This window comes from Mangifera indica, chromosome 20, assembly GCF_011075055.1.
Source record: "Mangifera indica cultivar Alphonso chromosome 20, CATAS_Mindica_2.1, whole genome shotgun sequence".
NCBI classification, from domain to species: domain Eukaryota; kingdom Viridiplantae; phylum Streptophyta; class Magnoliopsida; order Sapindales; family Anacardiaceae; genus Mangifera; species Mangifera indica.
Window position 1 is genome coordinate 9053952 of NC_058156.1, and position 27035 is coordinate 9080986.

The 27035-nt window shown below is 32.0% G+C and overlaps 1 protein-coding gene across 2 annotated transcripts in view; it reads right to left on the reverse strand.

Annotated features, from left to right (window-relative positions):
* LOC123204124 (DExH-box ATP-dependent RNA helicase DExH14) overlaps positions 1-21387 on the reverse strand; it is a 35018-nt gene extending 13631 nt beyond the window's left edge. The window contains exons 1-23 of one of the 2 annotated variants that reach the window (XM_044620687.1): positions 21099-21387; positions 20507-20563; positions 20220-20394; positions 19302-19752; positions 19145-19210; positions 18721-18825; positions 18333-18629; positions 14233-14349; positions 14094-14153; positions 13659-13730; positions 13460-13576; positions 13211-13372; positions 8700-8765; positions 8437-8589; positions 8271-8354; positions 4250-4324; positions 4024-4155; positions 3882-3947; positions 3123-3188; positions 2830-2952; positions 2111-2260; positions 445-657; positions 61-216 (exon numbers count right to left, since the gene is read on the reverse strand). In XM_044620687.1, the coding sequence (XP_044476622.1) occupies positions 61-216; positions 445-657; positions 2111-2260; positions 2830-2952; positions 3123-3188; positions 3882-3947; positions 4024-4155; positions 4250-4324; positions 8271-8354; positions 8437-8589; positions 8700-8765; positions 13211-13372; positions 13460-13576; positions 13659-13730; positions 14094-14153; positions 14233-14349; positions 18333-18629; positions 18721-18825; positions 19145-19210; positions 19302-19752; positions 20220-20394; positions 20507-20563; positions 21099-21153 (3018 nt within the window). In that variant the 5' untranslated portion in view covers positions 21154-21387. Of the gene's footprint in view, positions 1-60; positions 217-444; positions 658-2110; positions 2261-2829; positions 2953-3122; positions 3189-3881; positions 3948-4023; positions 4156-4249; positions 4325-8270; positions 8355-8436; positions 8590-8699; positions 8766-13210; positions 13373-13459; positions 13577-13658; positions 13731-14093; positions 14154-14232; positions 14350-18332; positions 18630-18720; positions 18826-19144; positions 19211-19301; positions 19753-20219; positions 20395-20506; positions 20569-21098 lie in introns of both variants that reach the window. The other variant, XM_044620686.1, reaches the window with a different exon arrangement.
* Between the last annotated feature and the right edge of the window lie 5648 nt (positions 21388-27035).

A 27035-nucleotide genomic window follows, 5' to 3' on the forward strand; every position in this document is an offset into this window, starting at 1 on the left:
TTATCATTTCTAACCGGAAATTTAGTACAACATCACAATAATGCTGCAAGAACTAAATACCTGAATAAGAATTGAAATTTTTCCATGTTTGTTTGAGGGACCACCCCTGATTTCTAAAGGGCATGTTGCCCGCGCCAATTGCTCCAGCTCATTCTGCTCCTCATCACGAACAACAATATTTTCAAATTCAGAAGAATGGGCAACCATTTCAACTACCTGTAGTGGGAGCAAAGCAGCAGAATATAACAAATAAGTTACAAAAGAGGTTAAACCACATTTCAGCAAGAACTGGTAAATGGAAATCTCTGGACTGTGGAAACCCTGTTATCATTCCAAATTTTATAGAAATAAAATAATAAAAAGTTCAGAAATATAACCTAAAAAATAGAGATTCAAATGAAGTAATGAAAAAATGTTGTAAGTTTTACAGTCATTGTCCATAACCTCACTATCATTCATATGACGTCTCAACATTTCATTGTATGTTTCAACACTGGAATATTGTATATAAAAATGGCTTGCAATGCGACCAAGCTCTGTACAGTAAAAGTTGCCACTTTTTTCATCAAACCGCATCATTTTAGCTTTGTCCAGTGCACGAGCAGCATCAGTTATAAAAGCTCTTAGCTTTAAAGTCAAAGAAGAATCTGCAACAACCTGCCAAATACAATTGGATTTTATGCATGAACATCATGCTGTCAACCAACATAAACAAGATGTATGTCCAAGAGCATAATCAATTTGCTAGGATTGAGACACTTGTTCCTTAATTTATAAGATAGTTTTTATTCCGGATTATCTTTGTAACCCCCGATTAATAAAATAATTTTTAGTTTATTGTATTGTTGTGTTTTATTTTCTATTTTTGTTGAATATGTGAGAATTCTAACAAATGGTATCAAAACAACAGATTTGGTGAGGAGATTGATCAATGAACAATAGATCATCGGTGGGAAGTTGTCAAAAAGTTGAAAAGTTATAGTCAGAGGTGGGATTGGCGTGGAAAAAGGGAAGATCCATGATTGAAAATGACAGTGGAAGAGAAAACAGCGACTGGAGACATGAAAAGTCACTAGAGTTGACATTGAATAAAATGTGAGAATCCTAAGGAAAAAGGCATATTTCAGATCACCGATGTGTTAATTTCTTAAATCTGTAGTAGACCAATAGCATTTTCTTTTTACATAGAGAAACAGTGAAAAATAAAAATAAAGACACCGCAGTCATCTAAGAAAATATGTCCTTTGGAATTGTTCAGTAACTGAAAACCACAAAGAAGTCATGACTAACTCTTTCCCAAAGAAAATCATCAACAATCTACTACAAAATCTCAGAAACCTTCAGACACCGTATTAGATCAATAGCTATTCTACATTTTTATCTAATTTAGAGTCTTTATATGCAAAACTAAAAAAAAAATCTCTTCATAAACTCTGCCCGGGCAAAAAGGGGCTGCCAGGGAAAAAACATTATGGTTTTGGCAGTCCATAACACACACAAATTGCCATTAGTTTGTGTTCAAAAGCACGCCCAGTCATCTATTTTCATATCTATAAGAGATGAAAAATATGCCAATCTAACCCAGAATAGAGTTTTCAACAGCAAGAAAAATTTATTTCTAGCACAAAGCTTGTAGAACACGTCATCTGTCATAGACATTCTCAACTCTTCACCCATGATATATGGCCCTCTTGTTATATCTTGAAGTATCCTTGAAATCACTACAAAGGTAAATCAATTATTTGAAAAGAAGATATCTCATTTCCTTTGATAATAGAGGTTGAAACGCCTTTTAGGTGTAACGGTTTAGTTCTTTTTTATTATTTTCACCAGTTCAACTTATTAATTTTTTGATGGACTGCTGGATTGATGACAACTAAATAAAACAAGCCAAGTGAGAGGTATTAGAGCTTAGATTTAATAGCTATGGTTGAGTTCTAACCAGTCAGGTATAGGGTATTGAATTCAGTAGGTGGGGAAGAAATCAACAAGAACTAAAAAATCCTGATTAATCATATAATATCTATCCACTTCACTCATTTCAGGTGCTTAACTAAATTAAGAGATGATGCTACATTGCAACAGAAAAGGGCAATAAAAAAAACCATACCTCATCCCATCCTATCCCGTATGCCAAAGGATTCAGTTTCATCCTTATGGAAAGATAAGTATACCCAAGCCATGCACAAGCTTCCTTGACATTGGTCACAGTACCCAATGCCACCTCTGCATTTAAATTGTCTTTCAAGGAACTGATAAACTGTGAACATGACAAAAAGTCAATAAACAAAACAGAATTGCACTTCAGATTATATCCTTAGGACTTGTCCACAATACGCAAACAATTAAAATTCAAAGAATAAATATAGGTAAAGAAGTATTGTCACTTATGAGTATTACATTCCCAGGCACCATGTTTGAAACAGTTTTTATTTTAGTCCTATTTCAATAAGCAACCTACAAAATTAAAATTACTACTGTTGTGACTCGGCCAATCAGGGCTCACATGGCTCAGACATACCGATTTTGGGACTTCTCTTCCAATCTAATTAACACCCAACAAAATTTGAAAACAAAAGAACAACTAGTACCATACAAAATCAGCTTCCATGTTCTCCAAAATGAAATATAAAAAAGAATTGTGAAATTCTTCAGTAACAAATGTCCATTAAAGAACACCCAAATACAAACTCTCATGAGGCATCAAAAAAATAACAAGAGCATACACAGAAAGCCACGAACACAATCAATCTCTATGGTGGCAAAAGAAATACAATGACTAACAAAATGTTATAAGATGTTGACATCATTCAAAATAAAGTATTCTACCTGACTTTCTATGGGAAGTTGACTAGTCAGCAATCTTAGATAGTAGGCTAATTTGTCATGAGAGGTGATTATGATGCCTTCACCACTTTTGTCAAATTGAGGTCTACCAGCCCTTCCAAAGATCTGAAACAGAGATACCATGAGAACATATCGCAAAGTTAATGGCAAATGAAAAACTAGTATTGACCGAGGTTCGATTCCCCGAATACGCAAAGTTAATTTACTTATCCAAAAAAAAAAACTAGTATTGAGTAATTTTGAATATATTCTCACGGGAATCCAGGTCTACCTACCTGCATAACGTCAAGCATTCCTAAATCTCGCCAACCGCCAGCCTTTGGATCATATAATTGCGTCCCCTGGATGAATATGACAGAGGATTCAATTCATGAGTTAGCAAGGGAAAGCTATAGGATTCTAAGGAAACTTATCAATAGAAGCATCATCATTTATACCACATATCTAAAAGTAATGTTAAATGCACTTATAATAATGAGTACCAATTTCAGAATCAATAATGATGTGTCACCACATGATTGAGTATTACTTTATCTTTAATTCAGAAACACTCAATAACATAGTGGCATTATCATTGATACCCAAATTAGTACTTATTATAAGAGAAAATAGTTTTATTGTATATCTAAACAAGGCACAAGCATGCCAGAGTATGGTTTCTTTCTCAGCAGAAAGAAGTGGAACAAGACCCCACCTCACTATTTCTTATTTAAAAAAACCAAATAAAAGGGTATTGTATATAGAATGAGCCAATCAATGTAAAGCAGAGAATGCTTAAACTGGTGCAATTAATCTCGTTGGCAAAGTTAAAAACAGGTAATTTTTTATTCACAAGAAACTTCTTTAACACTTTGTATCAGCTTGTTGATTTTAAGAAGAAAAAAGATAGAATACAACAACATAATAGAATAATGGGTTAATTCATTTATGAATATATAGGGCATTGTTCCTTGAACTCTTGTTTTAACTTTCTCTTCTTAGTAAAACACATGATTCATGATAATACAGCAACAAAAATAATATTATAAACAAACCTTAATCACAACAGTATGAGCAGGCAAATTCACACCCCATGCCAAGGTTGCTGTGCAAACAAGCACCTGAAACAGAAAATAGTATAATTTTACAAAGTATATTTGACCAAAATCAAGATAAGTTAAGTGGAATAAGTTATACCTTCAAGAGTCCATCAGAGAAAAGCCGCTCAGTCAGACCTCTATCGGCACGTAACATCCCAGCATGATGAACACCAGTGCCAAATTCAAATAATTTGACAAGGTCTTTGTTTCTGGACTTCATGACTTCTTTCTGAAATGCATAACATGGGTAATTTATGAAAAGGAAGTTGATGGTTGATACGAGGTAATTAAAGAAAACAAATGAAGCATTCATGTTTTCACACCTTGATTAAGCCAAACATTGGATGATCATCATTCCTAAGGAGCTCCAGATCATCATATTTTCGAGCAAGCTCAAGCTGTTCAACAAAAATTATGAAAGTTCAGAATGCTGCTAGAAAATTCAGAGAGAGTTTCTAGGGTGTAACTTTAAATACTTTTTGTACTAAGACTTTAACACCTAATGGGGGCACTGAGCGAGAGGGGGTGCAGGCAAGGTTGGCAATACTTTGCTCCTTGGATATCCAATGATAAAGCATAAAAACACTACAACTTACATACATGAACTTCAAAACCAAATAACTTGTTGAGAAATATAACTTTTCATCTTATTCAGGAAACTGTAGATTGTTACAATTTCGTCAGAGATTCAATTGCAATTTTATTATTCAATTTATTTTTCTTTATATTGTTTCCTACTTTAGATAGGAAAGTCCATCAAATGAATTCCTAGTTTCCATTTTAGGTTACATTATCAATTGTATATAAACCAGAATTATCCCTGAAAAATAATAAAATGAGTTTACCATTCAGTTTTTATTATGGTATCAAAACCCTATATTCATTGTTCTTGGACTGGGTTTTCACCCTAGACCCCCACCTAATTTCACCCTTTAGATCGCAAAACCGTGACAGATGCAGACTTGACAAGCAACATATTGGAAACGACAACAACAACTACATTTGTTGGAAGAGATGTCCTGATTCAGAGCAACGAGTTGCAAAACATCCAAACAACATATAAGCTGAATAGGAAGAGCTATTTGAAACGGTCTCAATTGGTTCACACACTCTTAAAGGGAACAGTAGAGTGAGTCATATACTAGGAACTAGGCATAAGGAAGGGAATCCAAAATTTTCTTCTTGGAATGAAGAAGATTCTATGGTGATGTGTTGCCTATGGAATTCGATGGTGCCTAAGATAAGTAATATTGTTATGTCCCAAGTACAAACAAGGAGATCTGAGAGACCATCAAGATTATGTATTTAAAAGTTTGTGATACTACCCAAATTTACGAGATTAAAACTAAAGAGTCCAAATTTTGATTTTTTTTTTTTTTTTTTGTAATGAGAAACCTCATCTGACTCAGACCATCTCTTTAGAACAAAACCAACCACACTAAGTAGGTCAAACCCCGGATCCAGTGATTGACCCCATAACCACTAAATTAGATAAGTCAAAAGTTTGATTAAATTTTGACATGTTTACATCTTATAAACAAATTACCCTTGAAAAACCTTGATTCCAAAAGTTTGATACCACTCTTCAAAATTCTTTCCCACCTTTAAGGTCTCCAATGGTTTGCTCTCTAATCTTTGGTTGTCCTTTGTACATGTCCATTCTCAAACAAGAGGCAAACTTGACCCATGGGCCCCAAATGCATCTTTGTTTACTACTTTTCCACTCAAAAAGATTATAAGTGTTATCACCCTCAAATGAGAAATTCTATGTGCCTATTGATGTCAAGTTTATTGAAAATGAACCTTTTTTGCTAGTCCTTCCCTTTAAGGGGCATATAACTCTTGGAAGAGAATGACAATTCATGTTGCTTGCCTAAATTTCCATAGTCTTCGATTCCAATCTCAAATCCAAATGTATCCCATACTTTTAACTCTAAGTCTAAATCTCCTACTCTACCTAAGTCTGAATCTCTTAATATTCCGACGGCCCCTAAGTCAACTTCTCACATCGAGACACCAAAGTGGATAAAGGAAAAATAATCAGACATGACTTGTTTACTACAGGTGTATTCAAGGAGAAAGACACCGGCTACTCAATTTGGATAGGTTCAATTGCCCGAACCTAATCCTAATAAAGAAACTATTGAGGTAAACATTACTCTTAAATCTGATGAACCTGAAATTCTTGATCCAAATGATTTAAATGTTTCTATTGCCATTAGAAAAGGTATTAGAACATGCATCAAACATCCTTTACACTTGTTCCTAACTTTAAACAATTGTCCCCTAACCACAAAACACCTACTACAAGTGTATTCAAGGAGAAAAACACCAACTACTCAATTTGGGCAAGTTCAATTACCCGAACCTGGTCCTAATAAAGAAATTGTTGAGGTAAACACTACTTCTAAATCTTATGAAATTGAAATTGAAATTGAAATTTTTGATCCAAATAATTTAAATGTTCCTATTGTCATTAGAAAATGTATTAGAATGTGCACCAAACATCCTTTACACTTGTTCCTAGCCTACAAACAGTTGTTCCCTAATCACAAAACTCAGTTGTTCCCTAATCACAAAACTCTCATCACCAACCCAAACACAATTTCCATACCCAAGACTCAATCGGAGGCACAAGGTGACAAGAATTGGAAAGTTTCCACGAAGGTGAAGATGGAAGCTCTAGAGAAAAATAAGACATAAAAGTTGGTGAAGTTGTTGAGTGGAAAAAAACATGTAAATCATGTAGGGTGCAATGAGTGTTCACTGTGAAGTATAAATCATATGGCTAACTAAAACGATATAAGGCAAGATTGATGGCAAAATGGTATACTCAGACAAATAGAGTATATTATCTTGAAACATTTGTCCAATGGCTAAGATGAAATACTTTACGAGTGTTATTGTTTATTAACTACCAACTTGGATTGAAACTACAACAATTTGATGTGCAAAACGCATTTTTGCATGGTGACCTAGAGGAGGAAATTTACATGGTGTCACCATTTTTTGAGTAAAAAACAACCAAGGATGTAGTGAGCAAAAAGTCTTGTATGGGCTGAGACAATCTCCTAAAACTTGGTTTGATAAATTTACTAAAGTCATGCTTGACATGGGATATAGATAGAGTCAAGGTGATCATATCCAGTTTGTAAAACACTTGACTTCAAGAGGAGTAACAACATTATATGTGTATGTAGATGATATTATAGTGATAGGGAGTAGTGCAGATTGAATGAAGAACCTGAAAAAGTGTTTGATAAAAGATTTCGAAATCAAGGAATTAAAGAGATTCAAGTATTTTTTAGGGATTGAAGTTGCACATTCTTGGCAAGGGATTTTTATATCCCGACAGAAATATGTCTTAAATCTATTGAACGAAATTGGGAAGCTTGGAAGCAAAGCAATTGATACACCTATAGAGCCTAATTTTTTACTTGGAGGTGCCTCAGAAAGGATATAGCTCAAGGCAGTTCATGCATAATCCTAAGAAAAGGAACCACATCTTAAGGTAGTTGAACTAATTTAAAGGCATTTAAAAGGATCACCAAGCAAAGGAATTTTGCTCAAGAAGAGTGTGGAATTGTCACTAGAAACCTATGCTGATGCAGACGATGTAGGATCCGTTATTGATAGAAATCAACCTCTGGATATTATACTTTTTCATAAGGCAATCTTGTAACATGGAATAAAAAGCAATATGTTGTGACTTGTTCAACTGCAAAAGCATAGTTCAAATCAATGATACTGGAATCTGTGAGCTATTATGGCTTAAAATAACCTTGGATAATATACAAATTAAATGGAACAGTCCAACAAGGCTCTATTGTGAAAATAAATCAACTATTAATATGGCTCATAATCGTGTACAACATGATAGAACAAAACATGCTGAAGTTGATAAACATTTTATAAAAGAGAAGTTGGATAGTGGCCGTATATGTACACCATTTGTGCCTACAAGTGGTCAAGTTGCAAGTATCTTCACAAAAAGGTTGTCTAATGCGGTTTGTCATAAGTTAACAAGCAAGCTTGGAATGGAAGACATCCATTCACCAGCTTAAGGGGGAAGTGTTGAGAAATATAATTTTCCTCTTATTTAGGAAACAATAGATTGTTACTATTTGGTTAGAGATTTAGTTACAATTTTATTATTCAATTGATTTTCTTTTATTTTGTTTCCCACTTTTCAATAGAAAAATCAATCAAATTAGTTCCTAATTTCAATTCCATGTTCTATTATCAATTGCACATAAACTAAAATTATTCATGAAGAATAATAAGATTTGTTTACCATTCAATTTTTACAATAACTCAACCACAACATATAAAGAAGAAAGATACCAATTTCTCAGCTGTTTTTGCCGTATCTTTCCGTGAATGCACAAACACCATAACTTGATGACCTTGCCTTACCGAATCAACAACCTGGCACAAGAGTAGCATCGATCAAATAAACTACAATTCAAAGAATTCAATTATATAAGAGAGTTCATATCATAACAAACACCTTCTTATAGCATATCTCATTCAGCAATTCATTTCGAGCAGCAAAGTTCTGCTCACTAATTCCAATATATTGTTGTGCAAGTGGCACTGGACGATAACTAGAATCAAAGAAGAAAAGGCCCATCTCTGGATTCACTCTCAAAAATTGTGCAACCTAATATTAAAAAAGGGCAAAATAAAATATGAAAGTAGAGCATGAAGGCATGAAGGAAATTAAAGGCAAATGAATACAAATCTTAGATTTCAATTAAATTGTAAAAGAACCTCCAAATAATTTGGAAGCGTAGCTGAAAGGCCCACAATACGTATCATTGTCTGTGTTGACTCCACCTGTCCCAAAAAATACATGGAAAAGTACTTAAATTTAAAACTGAATGTGCAAGTGGAAAATCATCTGCATGCAAATATATAATGGCACTGTCAAATACATAAATTAAACTTGTTGATACTGAATTACCACTATCAAACTACGGACTAAAATCCTCCTGGTGATATATGAATCAACTCAACATTCAATGAGAAAAACAAAAATCAAGAAACACTGTCGAATTACAAATGGCTATTCAGAGAAACTTAGTATTGATATTAAGCAAAACAACTAAAACCAGACCAGGCAAATGGGTGGACCAAGTACAGGTCAAGCTGATATAGGATAGGGTAAACAGTTACTAGTGCCCACGGGTTACCTGTGAAATATACACCAAATTCAATCTTCCCAAAAAATTTGATTAATCAAAATTTAAAAACACAAACACAAAGCTAATACAAAAGCCCAGACTTATAAAAAAACAAATCTATATATCAACCCACATATTTATATATAAACACAAATCAATAAATACAAAGCTCAAATGAAACTCCAATAACCAAATAAAATCAAATTCAAATTCAAAACCCAATTCTATCTACAAACTGCCAAACTCAGATCTATAAATAAAAAACCTCGCATCAAAGTTATAAAAGAAACGAATTAATAATTAAAAAAAAGACATGTTAGAGAAGTTGTACAACCACCATCTAGCAAATCAAATTCATCTCAATTCTTCTTAGTCTTAAACCATTCTTAAAAGAAAAAAAAAAGAACACTGGAAAAAACATAACTCATTCTCCAAAAACAAAGAAAATAAGATAAAATCCAACAAACTCCTCAATTTATCAAATTTGATCCCAACTCAACCCATCAGTCTTCAAATCCTTGTCCGGTCATGATGTTTTAATCACCACTAGAAGACCTTCCTCAACCAAGTGGAAATAATAAAAATTAAATTAAATATTATGATCTCTAAGAAATGAAAAAAGGAAACGAGAATACGTAATAGGAGAGGAAAAAGATGAGAAAAGGAAAGGGAAGATAGAAAAAAATAAGTGAAGGGAAGGGAAAAGAGAACCGAGAGAGAAAGTCGTCGATTGATTTCAATTTTGGGAACACAGTAATGAAAGTACTTTTATTTAAAATATGGTATACCCATGATTACCTGGAGGCATAGCCAACCCACATGCAAAACCTTGATACTCAAGGGTATAGGTCCAAAAACTTGGAACTTGTTTCTAGCAAACTCTACAGACAACCCATTTTACAATGGATAAGAGTTGTTATTCCTTAACACACAAAATGATAACAAAAAGGAGAATGAATAATCCACAATTTCCTCTCTCAGGTTGCCGTTTGAGAACTTAGAATCTTTCCCTAATTTGCTAGCATTTGAGAGGCTAAACTCCCTACACCTCTACTGGCTTTCAAGAGGCCAGCTCTTTCTTCAATTGGCCAAAGGCTACCCATACAAGACCCAATTTTTCCTTGTCTCCTTCCTTTTGAAATCGCTTTCTTATACTTGCCCACAACTACTTCCATAAATTGTCTTCATAATTATCCATATTCCTCACTCTTATACTAGACCATAAATGCATTCATAAATTGTCCACTACCCCATTTCACAATATGAGTCCTAACATTATCTACTCTTTTGATGAGAACCACTTTATCCTCAAGATAAGAAAATTGGTATGTTCTCTTCTTCCGTGAATCATCGGACAAATATCCACTCCCCGATTGCATCCGTCACTAAATCAATCTTCCCCATCCTTAGAAATTATAGGTGCTATGATAGCAATTTGTTAGAAACTTGACAACTCTACAAACAACCAGCTTTATAGTGGACAAGAGTTGCTAAACCTTTACTTTTATACACAAAACAATAACAAAAAGGAGGATGACCTATCAATAATTTCCCCTCTCTAGTCCAACATTCGAAAGGCAAGAATCCCTCCCTCATTTATATAGCATTCGAGAGGCTAGACTCTTTCCACTTTCACTGGCTTTCAAGAGGACAAGTCTCTCCTTCAATTGGCCAAAGGCTACCCAAACAAAACACAATTTTTTCCTTGCCCCCTATATGAAATACCTCTATTATACTTGCTCATAACTACCTTCATAACTGCCCATTTTTCCCACTTTTGTACTTGGCCAAAACCAACTTCATAAATTGTCCATTTCCCCAATTCATTATTGTCCATTGCCCCATTTCATATTTGTCCACTCCCCACCTAAATACGAGTCTCAACAAGAAACCACATCCGTTTTTTGGATGGATACCCACAGGTAACTCACCCGTTTATTAGGTCTAATTAGAACTCATTCAAGCAAAGATTTTAAAACCAAGTACATGTTCGATCATAAACTATTCCAAGTTCTAACTTTATCTTGAGTTTTTCTTTTCCCTTTTTTACACCCAACCAATCTAGGAGAGTATGATCCGTCCATAAAATCCATAATAGAGATGCTAGAGACTCTCCCAAAGACTTAAACAAACATGTCAGATGTACATAGTATTGGATTTCTATTTCATGAAAGGAACATATTGTACTACTATGTTTTAATTAACCATTCTGGTAACTAAATTCAAATATATAGAAAAAGAATATGATTACCACAAGCACACTAAACTAAAAAAGAAACAATTGTACATATATCAACATTGGTTCATGATATCTTAGAGGTTGAACCAACAATTGAGTTCAATTAAAATAAAATGAAAGCTAAAATTTGCTTTTTCCTTTTTTTCCTTTTTAGCTTCAAAAGCAATAAGCCTAATACCCTAGGAAGCGTAACTGAAATAGGCACACCATACTAGAGAACCAACATCAATAACTAAATTACCATAAACAATAGAACATTATTGGATCCATTATAACAATTTGAAACAAGAACAAAAAGAATTGAATAATTCTTGCTTGATTTTATTCATTGGTGAATGGTGAATTTATACATAATTTACAACAACCAACCAAGAAATAAATTATAACTCAATCAATCTAAACTAAGAAAACAATAAAACAAAATATAAACCTAAACTAGAAAGTATTCACACAGGATTATACACTAACTAAATTGGAATATTAATCCCTAAGCTTAGGGATTTTTTCCTATTTTTTTACACTTCCCTCAAGTTGGAGAATAAATGTATCATTCCCAGCTTGCTCACAAAGAATTCAAACCTATGTTAAAGCAAAGTCTTGGTAAGAAGATCAACTTCTTCAAACTTAGTTGAAACATATGATAAGTCGACAATCCCTTCTTCCACTTAATAAAATGTCTATCAATCTCTATCTGCTCAATTCAATCATAATGTATAGGATTGTGTGCTATGTTGATTGCAAATTTATTGTAGCTATATAGTTTCATTGAACCTGTCCTAGAAATTCTCAAATCTTCCATTAGTCATTTAAACTAAAGTAGTTCACAAATTCCTTGTGCTAAAAATCTAAAATCAGCTACAACGCAACTATAGAATCAAGACCAGATGTGTAATTTTACTGATAAGTTGCAAGGGTAAAAAATATGCATCTAAAAGAAAAAAGACCTATAAAACATGTAATAACCCACCTAAAAGGATAACAATATGTTAGGACTACTGTTTATGTCTCTCTCAGGAAAAGAAAAAAGAAAAAGGGGAGGGCAGTTGGCAACAAGCAGGAAAATATGAGGACCTCAACTACACTAACTAATCAACTACAGGAGAAAGAAATATGTGGCAGATCAGTAAAGGAGGAGAAGAAGAGATTAGTTGATGAAAGGAAGAATAAGGGAGCAGGTGGAAGTGGAGAGGAGGAGGGAAAAATTTGAGTAATGTGAGCGGGAAAGTGTCAGCCTCTCGAAAGCTGAACGAGGGAGCCCTTGGCTTATGGTTTTTGGAGTTTTTTGTGAATCCTTTTGGAACCCAGTGTATTGTTATTGAGTTGTGCTTTGTTGGAATCTGTCTCTGTTCTGTAATTCTGAGATTAACAATTATAACAGCTGGGAAATAGTCATTGTATTGGTAGAAGATTGTTGTAATCAAGTTTATAATTCAATCAATACAATACATATTCTTTTGCTCTATTTACAATTTGCATGTTCTGTCTTGGCTGGAATTTACAAGTTCTGCAGTTGCTTCAGTTGGGTGATTAAGTCTGGGGTGACATATTGTCTAAAGTGCTGTTGGCAGTGAGGTGTTACCCAGATACCCATCATAATATAAAAATAGGGAAATAATTGTTGGACATAACAAGAAAACACAAGTAAATTATTTGAACTCTCTAAGGTAAAAGCAGAGATAGTTAACAAAAATATGAAGTTGCAAATGTAAAAGGGAATCCAAAGTTCACAAGTCAAAAGAAAAGCAAATTCAATAGTCAAATAGATTTCACCGCCATAAATTTCAATCCATATTCTTCCATCTTATGTAAAACAATCAATACCCATTCAACAATACGAGCAAAAATAATCAATTATATACCTGACGAAGGGTTCGAGCAACAAGTGCCTCTATAACAGGGCCTCTATCATCATTTAAAAGATGTACTTCATCAATAATTAAGAGCTTCACCAGCATTGAGAGTGACATGTCACTGCTTTTGCGAGTAATGACATCCCATTTCTCCGGTGTTGTCACTATCATCTGATTCAACAAAAAAAAAAAGAAGTGATGCCATTTACTAGTACATGCAGCCACTGCAAAACCAAACACCAATAATTTAACAAGAACCTGAGTTTCTTCAAGTTCATTCTTCGTAAGTTGCATGTCTCCTGTAAGTTCTCTCACAGTCATGTTCAAAGGAGATAAACGGTAGCTAAAAGTTGATGTCACCTCAGCAGCCAATGCCTAAAACACGACTCAAAGCAAGCAATCAGCCACCCAACCCACAAAAGGCAAAGGAAAGGAGAAAGTATATTGGAGGGTTTACCTTCATGGGAGCAACATAAACTATCTTAAATTCACCTTTATGTAAGTAACCATCCTTGAAGTGTTGTCTTATCTGCAAAGGAACACCTCATTTATTGACCATATGAATTTGTCAAATATATTGTACAATATAGTACATATACATGATTTATATAGCTAAGGGTTGAATGCAATACTGAAGATATCAATATATCAAGCCAATGAACATTACAAAGTTCTGGTTACAACACAATGGTGTCACATGATGTAATAACCCCCTTCAAAGAGCAATATTCCAAAGTTTTTTCTTCCATTATACTAAGCTAATTAATGACACACGAGTATCAAGTCAATAACAAAACCAAGATAGTGATCTTTTTCTAAAATTACATCTTAAAGGAAAGTTAGAACCCAATAAAAAGCAAAGAAATTTGAGTTACAGCATGAGATTGCCTACCTCATGTAGTATTGAAATCATGGCTATATTTGTTTTACCAGCCCCAGTAGGAGCACAAACCTGCAAATTATGAAATCACTTTGGAATATATTCTTTCAACCAGATAACTTGATATATACATAGAAAACAAATAACTCACTAGAATGTTCTCATTTGTGTTATAAACGGTTTGAAATATACGACTCTGTATACGGTTCAAAGATTTATAGCCATGAAAAGCAACTTGTGCCAAGTCATCCAACTCCTTTATCTCAATCTGACAACACAAAGTAATGAACAGAATCAAATTAGAAAATAATCAAGATAAACAAGCAAAATTGATAGCATTAATAAAGCAAGCATGCAACCAGTGCTTTTACAAAGCCTTGGAAAACAACAACACAGTAAATTCATTCTACAGTATATCAGCATCTTGTTACTTTTAAGACATCGTCAAAACAGTGCCATTAAGAAATTTATATTTCTCAACATTCTTGGGAAGAAAGTCTCCCCTACAGAAAAATAAAGAACCTAAAAAAATTTTTATCAATGGCAAGCATGGTTTAAATAGCCAACCACATATTTTATACCATATACTTAAAGAATGCATTTCTAAGTCCAATTGTGTTAAAATAACAGAGAATCTGGTTGTAAGATCATAAGCATACAGGAGGACAGCTATTAATACTATATAGAGCAGTCAGCCCTCCAAGAAAAAGCATGCAGTGGACAGCAATTTCATCACAGAGAATAGAGAATCACAGAAGGTAGGACATATGGCATCTTTCATTTCAAATATTATAACACAAATTTGTTCACCAGATCAATACAATCTTAACAGTTGAGATTACATTTAATATGCAGAATTAATGCTCATCAGAGAAACAACACACATAAATTGTAAATTGAACCATTTAAAGTACATTCTTTATGTTAGAATTTTTGAAAAAAATATAAGTATTCATTGGTCCTGGTCCTGGTCCATTTACTTTATAAGTGAACTATCCTTATAAAATATTAAAAAGCATGATAGTCAAATTACGTATCGTATCGTATAATACGGCTTTTAAAAAATTAAAAAATATATATTAATGAAATAATAAAAAATAATATAATTGACATGTCATCATTTTAAAAAATATCACACCCTTGAAAATTTAAAATTTCTTATATATACTTTTACTACATCTTCATTTTCTCTAAAAAGTATATCAATCTATATCGGTAACAGGTATCGTATCATAGGATACGTATCATATCGCATTGTACAATAAGTCTACTATATTATATTAATTCGGCATACCTCATGATACATATCATTTTATATCTGTATTTTATCGTATCGTAGAACACGTATCGTGCATCGTAGGATACTAATAACTATGTTCAGAAGCATACAATGCTAATAAACCAAAGAAAAAACTAGTGCAAATTAATAACTCGCATTAACCATGTTGCAACTTATTTCTTTAATAACAACAACAACGTTGAAACAGTTCCTCATGATATTCCAGAACCTAAAGAACGTCCATGACACAGGTAGGCGCTTGGGTAATGCGAGAGAAACAAACAAACAAGGATTGAAAAAGTACCAAATGGAACATGACTAAATAGTGTTAGAGAATTAGAACAAAACCCTGCAATTATTGGGATGTGATCTAGGAATTAATGGGATATGATTAGGCTCAACTATAAATTTTTGTTTTTTGCTAGGTTCCTCATTTTTTAGTCCAAGAAATCAGTTACCTGATTTAGGATTGTATCCATCTATATATTGTATTCCTCTGCACCAATGTTAGATGAATCAAAATGAATACTTTCTTTAGCCTCTTGTTTCATGGAATCAAAGTTGGCATTCTTGCAGGCATAATTTTTCTGGCTAGATAGAATAAAGCCCAAACCAATAAAACAATAGCTAGTACAACCCAGTCATCATCTACGACAGAAACTTTTAGTACCTCAATTTCTATTCCATCAATGCATCCTTAATTCTCTTCCAACCCGAGTGTTTGGATGCATTGCATTTGTCCATAATCAACATCCTACCCATGGGAAGCTTGATCCAAAAGCACCCACTTACATAAAGGGGTATAAATGTTATTGCCCATATTCAAACAGATTTTATGTTCTGTGTGATGTATGCTTCTTTGAAAACCAACCATTTAATCCCAATGCTTCTCTTCAAGTGGAGAATTCCCATGAAGAAAATTATAGGGATCTATCTGTCTCTTTGCCTATACCCCTTCTTAACTGTTCTACCCATCCGACCCTCTTCTCCTTCTCTAAATTCTCACATTTCTGTTAATCTTTCAATGAAGCATTTGCAGCCTATTCATGTGACAAGTCAAGGGAGAGAACTCAATGCTGAACCAAACCAAATTCTAGTTTACTCAAGAAGGCCGCAAGCTCCTCCTTAAAGCCAATTGACAATACTGGAGCCAAAGCCTTCATTTGAGTTCACACGAGAAAATACTACAATTGTTGATGATCTAGATGTTGTAACTGTTATCAAGAAGGAGTGCAATCTTGTACCAAGCAATCTATTTCTAATCATCTAACCTATTCCAAGTTATCACTTGAGTTCAATGCTATGCAAGATCCTAGGTAGAGAGTTGATGTAATGGAAGAGATGAAAGCTTTAATTGATAATGAGACATGGGTGACCTGAGGGAAAGAAGCTTGTTGATAGCAAGTGAATATCTAGTAGTAAAGTATGGGTTTGATAGAAAGATTAAGTCCACCTGGTTCTGAGATTAAAAAAAGAGTTAGGCAAGGGATGTAAACTGAAGAAATTCCTCTATAGCCTGAAACAGTCTGCCAAGGTTTAGTTTACACTGTTTAGTACTGTCATGAAACATGCAAGAGCAAGCAGATCACACTCTCTTTATTAAACAAGTTAAACATGGAAGAAAAGCTAAAGATGATGTTCAAGAGATTGAAGATCTTAAAAGGCAATTACAAGCAGAATTCAAGTTAAAAGATATCAGAACATTTCATTATTTTCTTAGGATTGAAAAAGCTAGAAGTCAATAAGGTACATTTATTTCTTAGAGGAGATACACTCTTGATCTTTTAAAGGAAAATGGGAAGCTTAGATGCAAACCAGCTAGACTTCTCTTGAGTGTAACTGGAAGCAAAAGTTACAATAGAAGACCCCCTGGTAGATCAATTAAGATATCAACATTTGATGGGCAAGTTAATACACCTACCTCTCACAAGGTCCAATATTGCCTCTAGTGTGAGTGTAGTAAGCCAATTTATGCATTCTCCCACAAAAGAAGGCATTTGGAGGGAGTCAACCAAGTTCTTCAATATTTAAAAAGAACTTCGAGGAAAGACTCTTTATTTTTAAAAAAAAAAAACAGTGAAAAACCGAAGGATTCACTGATGCAAAGTGGTCAAGTTCGGTTGAAGACAAGAAGTCAACCACAGGCTATTGTACTAAAATTTGGGGAAATTTAGTGACTTGGAAGAGTAAGAAACAAATAGTGGTAGATCATAGTAGTGTATATGTGGAATAAAGGGTCATTGCTCAAGGAATTTGTGAGGTAATCTGGTTGGAAGGTTGATATAAGATATGAATATACCCTTATCAGGTCCTATAAAGTTATCTGGTGATAGCAAGTTTCCCATCAGCATAGTGCACAACTTAATTCAGCATGACAAGATGAAGCTCGTGAGGATTTTAATCAAGACTGAGATTGAAAATGTGACCATCAGCCTATCCTATGTTTCAACTAACTCTCAAGAAGCTGATGTTCTCACAAAAGCTAAATTAAAACCGATAGTTTATTCTTTGTAAGCAATCTAGGAATGATTTACATGCACCTATTCACCTGCTTGAGAGAGTGTTAGAAAATTAATATAAATTCCCCTAATTATCGAGATGTGATTCAGGAGTTGAGAAGATATGATTAGGGTAAACTATACATCTTTGTTTTTAGCTAGGTTCATGATCAATAGCCCTAGAAATATGGTGCCTAATTTAGGAATGTATCTATCTATATATTGTATTCCTCTTCATCGAAGTTGGATGAAATAGGGTAAATATCTTCTTTGGCCTCTTCTTTAAAATAGAACACTCTAAACCAGTGAATGGAAAAATGTGGCGAACAACCTTTCAACATACATACACAAATAAACATATTTGTCACATATTAACATTAAGAACAATTAGTGCCATAAATCAACGAACATAAATATCAATAATCAATAGCATAATTCATGGAAAGAATCAACATTAAATAAAAAGGGATATACCAACTTTTCTCCAGGTTTCATTTGTGCAGTTGGTGTTGGGGGGATAATAACCTCCTCATACCCCTTATAGTGCTTTCTCACAGTTCCTTGAGGAAGCGCAGTGACTGCTACTGATCCTTGGCCAGACCCAATCAAGTCATCAAATGAATTTTTCTTCTCACTTGCTTCAAGTAAAGAAGAAAAACTTGTAGCAGATACATCGCCTTCGGCCCCATATTCAGTTCCACGTCTATGTCGCTTTTCCTCCTTGCGCCGAAGTTTATCAATTTGTTTTTCAGATTCTGTTTGAACAGTCACCTGAAACCAAAGAAGGAACTAATATAAATTTACCTATTTGATGATATAAAAATCAGTTCCAACAATTATTTTATTTGAAATTCAGTTGTACCTGAGTGCCATAACTAGGCATTCTTGATTGAGAATTTGAAGTAATCTTTTCAGATTTTAGCACAAGCTTTCCATGATGTATTGCATCAACAAGTTCCTTTCTATGCTGAAAATGAGGATGGATATCAACTAGATCAACTATGAGATTCAAATCTTCAATAAGGCAGTTCATAAGTTGGATTTAAATTCCAGAGTTGAAAAAGAGGGAAAAAAAAAAAAAGAATGAGCCACATTACCATTCAAACATATAGACAGAAGAGATTCTTAAAAGATATAGAAATGCAAAATCAGATGGAAATAAAAAGAATTTCATACAAAAGCTCAGGGAAAGGAGTAGTTGGTCATAAGTTCTAGAACCACCAAAACTTTCAACAAAGAAAATGAAATAACAACATAAGAAACTAAAATAATAGCACACATCTTACCGATATAAGGTCTTGAACAGTTTCAAAAGCACTATCCCCAACAAGATCCAATAGGTCACCAGCTATCTAAATGGAAAAAGTCAACACAAGAAACTCAGTTTTACATAAAAATGTGTTTAAAAAGAAGTAACAATAAACTCTATTCACCAATAAGTACCTCTTCACCAGGTTTCTCAGAATCAAGTACTCGACATATAGCCATTGCCAAATCATCTCGAGAAAGTTGTGAATTACTTTCTCTAACTATTCGATCACATGCATTTCTCAGCCAACTCAAATTAAAGTTTTGTGCGTCAGCACCAGAATGATAATTTGAAGCGTTAGTGTGATTGTACCATCCATCATGAAATGGAGAAGGAACAGTACTTTCATCCTCCATTAATTCCTCAACTTCCAAAGAACCATCAACCAAAAATCGAGCTGGTGCTCTGAAGACAAGGTCTGCACCAAATTCTAAACCATCACCACTTCCATTTACATGGCTTTCTGAAACAAGAGGAGCGCTATGCTCCCTGGGTTGAAACTGAAAAAGCCTCTGCGCTAAAGAGGCAACTTTTTGCAGTTTAGAATCAGAAACATCAAGACCAATTAACTTTTGCAATTCCATCCTGCATTTCAGAATCAATTACTGCAATTATAAATCTAACACATTGAAGTAGGTGCCAAGACCTGACAGACTTAATTTGCAACACCAATCCAGTATTACAAAATTTAAACACTGGCCATAATTACGGTCTAAATGGGCAAGTTGACTCTATTTGATTAGGCCAAAAGAACATTCATCATTGTCTTTCCAATGCAAAGATGCAACAAAAATTGAGGTCTAAAAAAACCACAAACTATTCTAAAGATAATGGATGCTAGCTTTATTTTAATATCTAGGCCACCATTTCCAGTCATGAATAAAGATTACACATGTTTACCTCAGATAATGAAATGCTTTTAATTAAATGGTTCATTAACATCACATTGCCAATATATGCAGAAACAACCTCCTTGCAAAAAGCACTTGCTATGCAAAAATCAGTTTCCATTTAAACAAGTGTAGCATCAACATTAACAATTTATTCCTTACTTTTTCTCAACAATTATGTTTCTGTCAATGACATTATCCTCCTCTGCTGGCCCACCAAAAAGTCGATAAGCTGTCAATGCCACCACAACAAACTCCTCAGAGGGCATTTCTCCATCAATCAACTCCACCACAGCCCCAATAAACTGCTTGTATGATTGTCTCACTTCTATTGAAGCTACTCCAAAAATTCAATGTAACATTAAAAACTTAGAATAAAATTTCAAGAAATGAATACAAGTTCATATTACAAGTAGATAAAATTTCAAATCACTAAGGTGTTATAAAACCTTCTCCCCATCGATGTACGATCTTCCGCGCAAGCTCTGAATCATCAAGCGAGTTCGCTGAACTAAATCACAAAAATCAAAGCTTTAAAAAATCATATTCAAGTAATAGCTGAATCAGAAAATACATATAATGCACATAGTGTTATTATAACCAAGCAAAATTAAATTGTGTTTCACTAACTATAAAGTTACTAATGAAACCAAAAGGCCAATCAAGTGTAAATCAATAATTATTATCTAAATTCATTTTCTTTTTCTGATAGGTTCACTACGCTATCTGTTAGCTTAAATCTTTTGTTTCGATTACCCACATTTCACGTTGCATATGAATGTGAACCTGCATTCCATTACTAAGAATAGTGCAATTACAGCTTCAATACTAATCAGTGTACTCTTAGCTTGCAATTGCATAATTACTTCAAACAAAAAATTCGGCGAAAACTCTGAGTCTAATTTAATAAAATAAAAGCAATTCTAGCTGTCCAGACTTTAAAATCCTTAATTTGCTGCGCTTTCTGAGCAACCAAACAGTTACTAACTGATTTTTTTTTCAATAACAAGTGTAAATTTCGATAAGGAGTAGCGAATTTACTTGCGTGGCCTCTGGAGATTCTGTAAAATGGCCTTGCGATGAAGATAGGCTTCATCGATGTCAAACGGCTCTCTGAGAGAATTTGTCAGGCGAGGAAGCTGGAGTATCATTCTTATTCTTGTGTTTGGCTTCGCTTTTCGTTTTCGCCTTTGATTTTGCTAATACAAAGTGAAAGTTTAAGCTCAAACCTGGCTAGAGGTTTTGATCGATCAATTGACAAGAATTTGGAGCAAACTGATGGTACAGGTTTCAGGTTCAGCCACAGTAACGATCTGAATTCGGAGTTTTGTGCGTTATATGGGAAGGCCGGTTTATATAAAAAGCTTATGAAGGGGCGCCTTGACCTAGCCACCAAGTAATCATGAAGTGCTTGGGCTTGGGCTGAGTTTCTTCCTTTTTTGTGTCAATTTAATTGGCTAACTTGCCACAGGTGCACACAAATATTTTTAGCATAATTATATCTAATAATATTTAGGATATTTGAGTAAAATATCCCTAATCCAATATATCAGTTTACCGTTAAAATATTATTTATTTTAAATATAATCTACCATTGTTTTTATTCTTATCCTTCTATTTTAGACACACCCTACTTGCAAGCTAAATTAAACTAAACTTTTTGTATTCGAATTTGATTTAATATAAAAAAACAAGTTGAATATTTTAATTTAAACTTAATTTGAATTCAAATTAAAAGAATTTAAACTAAATCAAGTCAATTTTCAAACCCCAACCAACTCAATTCGAGTTTAATCTATTAGAAAATGTTTTATTATCAAAATTAAAAGATTATATTAAAAATAGATTATTTAAAATATTACTAAGTATAAATGATTGTTATATTTGATAAAATTTAGTATGAATAAATAATTATTGTGTTTGATTAGAGGTAATAAAAAAATAATAATAAATTATTTTACTTAAATATCATTAAGTATAATTATTTTAAAATATTTTTTTATATTACTTACTATATTAATTAAAAATATGGTTTTTTACTTAAAAAAATTAATAAATAAAAATATAATTATAATAAAATCATTATTATTTTGTTAATATTTACTATTCATAATTTTTTATTATTAACAAAATAATATAAATAATAAAAAATAAATTATTAAAATAATTTTTATTTATTTATTTTTACTCTCAAACAATACAAATTTTGAACTCTCTTACATGTTGGTAGATCCACGTCTCGATCAAAAGAATGAAAGGACACCGTGATGGAAACATAGATACGTAGAAACAAGCAGTGGGGGTTCAGTGACAGCTAGGATTGTTAAAAGGCCGTTATTTTAAGGCAGATTCATAAATCTCTTTTTTATACTATTTTATTAATATCTTGTTGGTAGTCAATCTTATTATACAATAATTCTTCTTACATTAATGTTAATTACTGCCTATTTTATCTTTCTTAGCCTGGCTTCTGCTCACACAGCAACTCAGACGACAAATTATTAATCTTTATATATATTTATTTTAAATATATAAATAAATATATATTTATATATATTATTATATAATTTAATTATATAATAATATTTATTTATTTATATATTTAAAATAAATATATATAATATTGTCAAACTTGTAGATCCAGTCAAACAAACATTAGATTGGGGTAGAAATAGAATAGAAGGAAAATTCTTATAATTTTAAAAGATTGAGGAATATACGTATGACCAGAAAACTAAATCAAGAAGATTTAGAAAAACTAGGATTAGATTTTAAATGAGTTGACTCGATCTTAAAAGTTAGTTTGATTCTATTTGAATCAAATTCAAATTGAAAAATCTAACTCGTTTTTAAAACTGAGTTAAACTCAAACTAATAAGTGTTCGATTCAAGTATGATTTTATTTTATAATTCGAATATATAGTTTGAATTCATAACTTGAGTTTAGTTCGAATTCATAACTTAAATCAGTAGTTTAAATATGTGATTCAAATTGATAACTCATTAATCAAATAATATTATTTTGTTTATTATTTAGATAAAATAATATTATTTTATTAATAAATTATAAATCTGAATCACGAATTTAAGTTAAATTTATACAATATTATTTTTTATTTGAATTAAATTTGAGTCATATTTAACTTTAGTTTAATAAATTTAAATTAAATTTGAATCAAATTCAACCCTAAGGTGTTTGGGGTTTGGTTTTGTCCCAGTCCACCTCTGATTCAAATTAAATGGATCCATAAAAGCTGCCTTCAAAAAGGAAAAAAATATTAACGACTCCTTCGGAAAATAAAGTTAAAGTGGAGTAGTCCATCAATAAAAATGTACGGCCTTCAATTAATTGATGGTTATGGATTAAAGAAGTTAAGAAAAGTCTCAAAAGACAAAAGGTAAAACTGATGCTAGTAAAGAAGAAACAACTCCTTTAAAGACTGACGCATGAAGTTAGAAAAAATAAGAAGTTGAAGAATTAAACTGGTTTAGAGCAGGAGGTGTTTGGTTAGGAGGGATTAAATATTTCTCTGATAATTTAAAGATAATTTGATTATTATTTTTATTATAGATATTAAAAGGACATTAAATAAATTTTAATTTTATTATAACTATATTCTTATTTATTAATTTTTTTAAAGATAAAAATACTCTTTTTTTAATTAATATAACAAATAATATAAAAATATTTTAGGATAATTATATTCAAAAATATTTAAGTAAAATAATATAATAATATTTTTTATTATATATAACTAAACACAATAATTATTTATACTTATCAAATTTTATCAAACATATTAATAATTTATACCGAATAATTTTAAAAAGAATATGTCTTTAAAGTAATTCTTTAATTTTAATAATAAAATATTCTTCAATATAAATGCCCCCTAGAAGGAAAATCTGATGTCAGATAATTTAGGAATTTTGATGTTAAAAAAAATTCTAAATTATTAAAGTATAGGAAAACTTATATAACTACTCTCAGGGGGCGTTTGGTTTGGGTAATGTTTGATTACTAAAATAGAAAGATTACTTTAAAGATAGATTACTTAGAAGATTACTGGGTATAAATGATTACTATGTTTGATAAAATTTTATAAGTATAAATAATTATTGTGTTTGGTTAAAGGTAATAAAAGATTACTAGTAAATTATTTTACTTAAATGCTCTTGAATATAATTATTTTTAAATATTTTTTATATTATTTGTCATATTAATTAAAAATAAATTTATTTTTATCTTAAAAAATTAATAAATAATAATTTTTCTATAATAAACTAAAGATTACCTCAGTAATCTTTAAATACCTAAGGTAAAGGTGGTAATCAGATTACCACCTATATTACCTGCCACGTCAGCATTGGTAATAGAAGATTACTGTAATCTTTTATTACTGACAAACCAAACAAAGGAATAAAAGATAGATTACCAAGGTAATCTTACATACCCGTAACCAAACGCACCCTCAAGGGATTAGTTTGAATGATAAAAGAGGAGGTTCAATGTATAAAAGAATATAAGTTTAAATTTTCTTTAATGTCGTATTAAGATCAAACTTTTGACTTACTTGATTATGAGATCAGTCGTTGAACACAAGATTTATCTACTTGTATATCCAGTCAAACAAACATTAGATTGGGTTAGAAATATAATAAAGGGAAAATTCATGAAATTTTAAGAGATTTGAGGAATATTCCTGTAACCGGAAAACTAAATTAATATTAGAAAAACTACGATTAGATTCTAAATGAGCTGGCTCGATCTCGGAAGCTAGTTTAATTCAATTCAAATCAAATTTAAGTTAAAAGATTTGACTTGTTTTTTATACTGAGTAAAACTCAAGCTAATAAGTGTTCGACTCAAGTTTGATTCGGATTTATAACTCAAATCTATAGGTTAAATTCATAACTAGAGTTCAATTCAAATTTATAACTCAAATCAATAGTTTAAATATGTGGTTCGAGTTCACAACTCATGATCAAAAGCAACATTGTTTTGGTTATTATTTAAGAAAAATAATATTATTTTGTCAATAAATTATGAATATAAATAACAAATTCAAGTTAAACTTGTATAATATTATTTTTTATTTAAATTAAATTTGAATTATATTTAATTTTAATTTGATAAAATTAAATTAAATTTAAATTAAACTATTTTTTATTCAGTTTAAACCCGAGTTCCTCGGGTGCTTAGGTGTGGGTCAGGCCATCCTGATTCAAATTAAATGTACCCATAAAGCCAGCCTTCAGGAAGGAAAAAAATTTAACGACTCCTTCGGAAATTAAAGTTAAAGAAGAGTATTCCACCAACAAAAACGTAGGGTCTTCAATTAATTGATGGTTATGGATCACATTTTCAAAATTCAAGAAGTTGAGAAAAGTCTCGAAAGAACGAAGGTAAAATTGATGCTGGGAAAGAAGAAACAACTCTTTTAAAGATTGAAGCGTGAAGTTAAAAAATAAAGAGTTCAAGAACTAGACTGGATTAGAGTAGAAGTAAAATCTAATGCTAGGTAATTTCGGAATATTGATGTCAGAAAAAAAAAACAATTATTAAAGTTCGGGAAAACTTATATAACAATCCTTAAATAATTAGTTTGAATGATAAAATAAGAGATTTTATATATAAAAAAATATAAATATTTATCTTTTTTAACAACATATTAAAATTAAATTTTTAACTTATTTGGTTTAATGATTATAGGTGGAGATAGTATTCAATGTGATAGTTCGGTTTGGGTAGGATTCTTTGTTACCCAAAAAAAAAAACTTATATAACTAGGGTTAAAATAAGCTCGTAAGTTTTGATCAAATAGTGATTATTAAAATTGGTAAGATATTAAAATTTACCTAGGTTCGTTGCATTAGTTATGAGTTTGATTCATGTGCCTCAGAGTTTACTTGTTTGATCTAATGTGACGGTTTGACTTAAGTGAGATTCCTTATTACAAAAACAAAAGAACTTATACATCTAGGGTTAAAATAAGTTTAAAAGTTTTGATCAAATAATAATTATTAAAACGGCTGAAACGGTAAAAACTTACATGGGTTAGATGCAATAGTTGTGGGTAACGAGGAATCCCACCCAAGTCGAATTATCACATTGGATCAGACGGGTGCTTATTACCAAAAAAAACACTTATATATCTAAGGTTAAAATAAGTTCAAAAGTTTTGATCAAATAATAATTATTAAAACGGATGAAACGTTAACACTTACATGGGTTAAATGCAGTAGTTGTGGGTTTGATCATTGCACCTCAGAGTTTACCTGTCTGATCCAATGTGATAATTCGATTTGGGTGGGATTCCTCGTTACCAAAAAAAAATTATATAACTAGGGTTAAAATATACCCGTAAGTTTTGATCAAATAGTGATTATTAAAACTGATGGAACATTAAAACTTACTTGAGTTTGATGTAATAGTTGTGGGTTTGATCATTGTGCTTCAGGGTTTACTCGTCCGATCCAATGTAATAGTTTAGCTTGGGTGAGATTCTTCGTTACAAAAAAAAAAAACTTACATAACTAAAGTTAAAATAAGCTCGTAAGTTTTGATCAAATAATGATAATTAAAACTTGTGGAATATTAAAACTTACCTAAGTTTGATGTAGTGATTTATTTGATATAATAGTTATGAGATTAATCACTGTACCTCAAAGTTTCTCTGTTCAATCCAATGTGATGGCTCAATTCATCACCCCAAAAATATAGATATATTTGGGTTTACCTAGAGTTAAAATAAGCTCGTAAATTTTAATCAACTAATGATTATTAAAATTGGTGAAATATTAAATTTTATTTGGGTTTGATGTAGTAGTTGTGGTCTGATCTCTACATCTCAGAGTTTACCTATTCAACCAAACCTCTATTATCATACTGAAATTTGAAAAAAAATTTAAAAATTCTAAAAAGTAATGTTTACAAAGGAATAAAAGCACCTCGCTCTTCCCACTGGCTCAAGTTTA